We start from the raw sequence: 6,259 nt of genomic DNA, 5'->3' as shown, positions 1-6,259 counted from the left end.
CTGAGTGGGGCCTGTACAGCACTGTCTGCAGGGCCCCCCAAAGCATGGGGCCCGGGGCAGTCACCCCAATTTACCCCTCCCCCTGCAAGGGACGGCTCAGCCAAGTACTAAATGACTGGGCAGTAACCATCATTACTACACAGTCCCATCACCACATGGTTATTTTTAGCTGCTACTGAGCAGTAGTGTTGGCATCATGGTTCATGCCCAGCAAAGTTGCATCGCCATAGCAACAAGCTACGGTGCAGGAGCTCATTGCTATGGTGACAGTGTCTCGTAGAGAGGCACACTGTATGGAGACAAGATCCTCACTGACTTCAGGAGGAATTTTCAGTACGGAAAAGGTATAAGATGAAAAAGATGGATGCATGAAAGTGCAGAATGCATTATAATACAACTCTAAAAATCCAAGGTAAAAAAAAAAGTCTTTCTTCCTCACTTTCAGTTGTGCAAAGTTACAATAGATAAATCCACTAAATTCAGGTGTACTTGTGCTAGCCAGTGGTTGTTAAGAGTCATGTCATCAAAGCAGCAGAACCCTGTCCTCGCTGCAGGCTGTTTCCTCTCAGAGTCTGCGTTTTCCCATGCTGGATCTCAGCATTAACATGCCTTCTACAGAAGTTCCAGGATTGTCAATCATCTTTAGCCAAAGGTGCTGCTCTTCCCCTTGAGAATCCATCCAGTCAACTTCCTTGCCATTACTTAAGCCTGGTAATTGGAAAAAAATGGAGGATTTGGCATGTTAGCAAAGAGTGACTTAATGCTGCTGCTTATCAGTTCCAAAAACTAGGCGAGAACAACAATGGCTACTTCAAACTAATGTTCTGTCCAGGCGGTTATGCTATGAACAGCCCTGTCCTTTAACGCCCGCCCCCCAATGCATATTTCCTGTAGTTTTTCTCTCTCTTTTTCCCCACCAAATTCTGTTACTGCCAGCTCCCCTCTAAAGAAGAAGGAAGGGATAACAGTCTTTGCAAAATCACCTCTTCATCAACCACAAATCTCTCATTTCTGGCTCAGATGGTGGGAAATGTTTCTATAGTATTCCCAATTTCAAGTGCTTTAAACAGCTAGCTATAACTGAACTTCAAATTCATGTCTCTCACTTAATGGCATAAAGAACTCAACTGCCACTAGACAATACACCTTTTCTTCCATTTCTAATAATTTTCTTGTGCTACCTGCTCAATAACATAAAACTGGAAGCCCCCCACCCCCCGATGATCAAACCAGTCTACTGCATCCTCAAGCAACCATTTACCAAAAGATTCCCCTCTTCAGATCTTCACGCACAACTACCAAACAAAGCAGAAGCACCAAGAACATCAGGACACAACAGGTTAAAGCAGGGAAGATGAGGGCAATGTCAGTACACAGTGGCTGCTTATTCAGGGAAGTAATATAACATATCTATTCTTTACACATGATATGAAATACTTGCTGGAGAGAGTGGAGCTCCCCAGACATCTGGGGCCCTTACCAAGTCCAGTACTCAAGCGGACACCACCCAGGAAGATGTTACTTGACAACGACTCTTTGTCCCAAACGGTCAGTTCCAGGCAGATGTTGTGAATGTCCCTGGGGTTCAGGCCACTGAAAGTAAAGGTGTGATTCCAGTGGGGGTTCACACTCCTTTTTATTATTGGAGTTTTATGTTTTGTTGCTTTACTGTTATCTGGGAGCAGATATCTGAGAGATACAGAAAGAAAGAAAAGGAAACATGAAAGGAAAACTCCAGATCATACCACTAATAACTATGCACTGCAATATCACCTTTTCCCAGTCAAGCCTGGGACCTCAAAGAGCACTGGACACACACACACACACACACATAACAGTCTCTGTCCTGATGGCCTGAGGTTCTAGATAAGCACGGCAAAGGACAAAGAAAAAAGAGGTATTATATGTACGTCCCATTTTACAAGTGGGAAAGCAAAGCACAGATAGATTAAGACACTACTGAGCAAGAAGCAAGCCTGGGAACAAAAATTGCTAACTATGCTAAACATGACACTCAAGATTTAATGAAGACAAAGGTTTACAGCTCATTAGAACTTACCAGCTCCTTCTGGTAATCATCATGTGGTAATGGCCCTCTTTTTAAAAATGATCTTATTCTTGTACGTAACTAGGTAATAATAACTGTTCTTACCTGACCTATAAGTGCTCCTGATAACTTTTCTTTGCTCTACACATTTATTGGCCACTTCCCTTTTCAGATAATCTATTTCATTACTATAATGCAGTTGCTTTAACTGGTATTTCCTTTAAGCTCCTTCTGCTTCTTAGACCTGACTAAGAGCATTCTGAGCCTAAAGGCTTGTCTAACATCTCTCTCAATTATAAAGTTGCTCCAATAACCCTGTCTCAAAACCCTTGTTTTCAAATATATGGAATAAAATTCTCTTCAGTCTGAGTAAGCAACAACAGATATAAATAATAAACTAGCTAGAGACCATTTGGTCAGTTATTGGCACCATGTCATTTCTAATACATACTAATAAAAAATCAGGGAGCTCCACAGCTCTGTTGTCTCTTGTGGTCTTTAGGAGCATATGTGCTGCAAAAGGACCAGATAATCCTTTTTTGTGGCTTACCACTTAAACAAAAGCTCTTTTATACAACACTGCCCCACTAGGCTAATAACTGCTTAGTAAGACCACCTTATAGGCTTTATGCCTGAAAAATGGTTCATAGTATCAGCATACCTGGTATATATCTTTATGAGCTCCAAAATGATTGTCATCTCTAGGCAGGAATGGTTAGAGTTATAGAAAGGTAGTGAACCCCATTTAAAGGCTTCAATTTCATGGTGAAATTTTACAAAAGGGCTTACCATCAATAAAAATGTGCAAAATCTTAACCCATATGTACTAGCAGGCAACAAATGAAAACTTTTATTGACAGGAAAAATAGCAAAGAACACCTGTGTAGCAACTATCCATATTTCACTCATTTATCTTAAGTGTTACACTTACATTTCTGATTAATATAATTAGTCATGCAGAATTACATTCATTTATGCAACCATAAGTGTTCCTATATCTAATATTGTCTACATAATCTGGATTTTAAACCTCTGGAAGATAACTGAGGCGTACAAGCAAAACCCAGGCACACGATGCGCGCGCGCACACACACACACACACACACGCGCACAGTGCTACATACTTAGTATATTGTGTGTGTACTAATATACACTCAACTTTTTAAATTTGAGTATACCGCTTATCAAAACTCAAAACCACATTTAAGAGTCTAAATTGTAAAGTTATAAGTCTTTCAAAAAATTAAAAAAAAACACCTGAACCCATGTAGGTATTTAAACTGCTTTCAAGTTAATCTTTGCAGAGTAAAGTTTAATGCATGTCTATCAGAAATACAATCTCATAAAATATGAGTAAATACAAACACTGGTTTTACTCTTGAGGATGGGCAAATAAAAATTACCCTTTCACAAATGTGTCAGATGAGCCTCCTGACTTCACAGCTGTTAAATTCTTGGCTTCCTTAACCAGGACCTCCAATATACCTCCAGATGGCAAATGAGAGTCACTTTTCTTTCCTTTTTTTAAGCTCTTCTTTCCTGTAAATGAAACAAATCACCACATTAATCAAGAACTATAATGCTGCAACAATAGTTTGAAAGGTAAACCCTTTGGGTTGAATCCTGCCATTTATGTATTTCAATGGGAGTATTTATGAATAGAGTTGGACTGTGTATTTGTGAGTAAAATGTGGAGAAATGAGGAGGACAAGCCTTCACATAAAAATACTTTTGGACTAATACACTGAATGGAAAGAGTCAAGTTCCTTTTAAGTTCATTCTTCTTTTCCCGTATTACAGATGCCTTTCTGGCTAATGGTGGTAGAAGAACAGATGAAGTTAGCAGACAGTCTCAAGCCACAGGCAGAGTGTAAAACTTCTCTCTCAAAGCCTGAAATGAGACGTATATGTACAAGTTCACTTCTGAAGACATACACTGCTGCATGACAGTGACAAAGTACCAACCCTTCACTGAGGCTAGTAATAGATGTCACCAGATGCGTCTCATCGGGTGAAATACATATTACCCGTTGTCTTGTACACTGATCTTGTGGGACCATGAGTGATGTTGTTCTCTGCTTCCAGAGGCATGCCTGTGGCAATCTCTGGAGCATGTCTGTGGAAGCAGCAAAAGGCTTTCCCCACTTCTAGAGATGAGCCCTGGACATTGCCGGGGGTGCATGTCTGGAAACAGGGAACCCCAACTTTTTTCCAGTAATGCACACTGAAGACCCCAGTGATGTGCCTCTGGTAGTGGGGAAACCAGGCAGGTGCTCCAGAGGCTCAAGGAGCCTGATTCTGCATGGGAATTCTTGGGTTGGGTAAAACCTCCACTCTGACGGCACCTGCCCAGGGTGGCTGGAGAATGAGGGCACCTCCTTGCTGTCCATGCTCTCCCACTCTAAACCATATAAACATCCATTGCAATAAAGAGGCACAAATTATTATTACCTTTTGTCATGACCACAAGGTGGTCATGACAAAGTGGTCATGACAAAGGATATGCATGTTTATTTGCTTTCACTTTGTCTCTCCATAAAAAAATGTTATGGAGGCAAAAGTGTGATGAAAAGTGATGTCTGCTTCCACTTTTAGAACAGGCATAGAAAATCTGCACTCACTGATGCTATGGTTTCTAATTGCCTTCTCAGCAGGAATCACACAATCCATATCAGCGTGGGCAAATGGTATTGTTACTTGTCAAATTCTAGCTCAGTGAACATAAAAAAGTTGCTTGCGTCCAAACGCTATGAAAGCCATTAGTTCACACTGTGTAGTCACTACTTTTTAGGAAAGATTTCAATTTGCTTATGACAATACTCAGTAGGTGGGCTCCTTGCACAAAAGATGATCAGTTTCTAGTACAGTTCTTTGAAATTTGCTCCACATAAACACAATATCACTCATCTGAGAAAATGGGATAGTACACCATCAGTTCCTGGTACTGAAATAGCATTATGCTCATTGACAGAAAGTACCTCAGGTACTCAGACTTCTCAGCCTGCTTTTTTGTGTACAGGCTGGCATATACCAGGGGTTTTCAGCCTCTTTTAATAAGTGCACCCCCAGCAGCTGGATGCAGGGAGGGGGAGGACATGTGGCCAAACACAGAGCTGTGGGGGGTGACACATGGCCAAATGCGGAGTGGCAACGCGGGGTAGTGGATGGGAGCAGCAGCTGCTGCCGCATGCAAGCTCCCCGCCTCCCCCCCACCCCGTGTCCAACCAGGTGGGCGATGCCTGTGCGACCTGCAGAGGGGCGCTGCTGCCCTCACCCTGCTCCAACCCTGCTCCTGGGAGGGTGCAGCACGGGGTGCTGGTGCTCCATCCCTGCCTGCCCATGCATACCCCCCTAGGGCATTCCCAAGTACCCCCGAGGGTACGCATACCTCCAATTCACAACCCCTGGCATCAGGTCACTGTATCACTTCAGACCAAGGCTGTCCAAGTGGCAGCCTGCAGGCCACATGCAGCCCAAGAGTGGTTGAGTTGCAGCCCTGGGCTCCTGCCTGGCTGGTGCTCCCTCCATCACTCCAGCTGCTGAGTCTCTGGGCTCCCCCTCCCTCCTCCAGCTTTCACTTCCTGCCTCTGCCTCAGGGGACAGGGCAGTGTGGTACAGTGCGCTGAATGGCCTGGGGAGCTGAGGGTGAATACGGGGCTGTATGCCAGGGAGGGGGGGAATGGGGCTGTGTGTGAAGGATTTTGCCCACATGGTGCGATGAGGGGTGGGGGGCAGAGGGCGTGATACACCCTGTGCAATGGCAAGGGGGCTGCCCATGAGGACATGCATTGTGCTTATGCACCTGCACAGTGCAGCAGGGGATGCAGCATCAAGTGTAGCAGTGGAAGGTGGGTGGCTGCATGAGGACACAATGCAGCAGGGGACTGGAGAGGAGTGGACCCAGGAGGAAGGAGAACCCAGGAAATTATAGGCCTGTTAGTCTTACCTTGGTCCTGGGGAAGCTCTTTTGAGAAAATTATCCAGGTGCACATCTGCGAGGGGCAAGCAGGGAGTGTATACTTAGGGGCAGCCAACACAGGTTCATTAGAGGCAGGTCCTGTCAGACCAACCTGGTGGCCTTCTATGATCAGGTCACAAAATCCTTGGATGCAGGTGTCGCCGTGGACGTAGTCTTTCTGGACTTTAGGAAGGGCTTCAACACTGTCTCTCACCCCATTCTCATTAAAAAATTAGGAGATTGTGGTGTTGATG

General features: G+C 44.2%; 1 protein-coding gene across 2 annotated transcripts in view; it reads right to left on the bottom strand.

Moving 5' to 3' along the window:
* Positions 1-204: 204 nt before the first annotated feature.
* SYTL5 (synaptotagmin like 5) overlaps positions 205-6,259 on the bottom strand; it is a 107,728-nt gene continuing 101,673 nt past the window's right edge. For both annotated transcript variants that reach the window (XM_019525567.1, XM_019525568.1), the window contains 3 exons: positions 3,451-3,586; positions 1,481-1,689; positions 205-708 (listed from right to left, as the gene is read on the bottom strand). In XM_019525567.1, the coding sequence (XP_019381112.1) occupies positions 566-708; positions 1,481-1,689; positions 3,451-3,586 (488 nt within the window). In that variant the 3' untranslated portion in view covers positions 205-565. The remainder of the gene's footprint in view (positions 709-1,480; positions 1,690-3,450; positions 3,587-6,259) is intronic.

This window comes from Gavialis gangeticus, unplaced genomic scaffold, assembly GCF_001723915.1.
Source record: "Gavialis gangeticus isolate Ggan-Ray unplaced genomic scaffold, GavGan_comp1, whole genome shotgun sequence".
NCBI classification, from domain to species: Eukaryota; Metazoa; Chordata; order Crocodylia; family Gavialidae; genus Gavialis; species Gavialis gangeticus.
The sequence above is the reverse complement of the archived record's forward strand: the minus strand, read 5'-3'. Positions and strand labels throughout refer to the sequence as shown.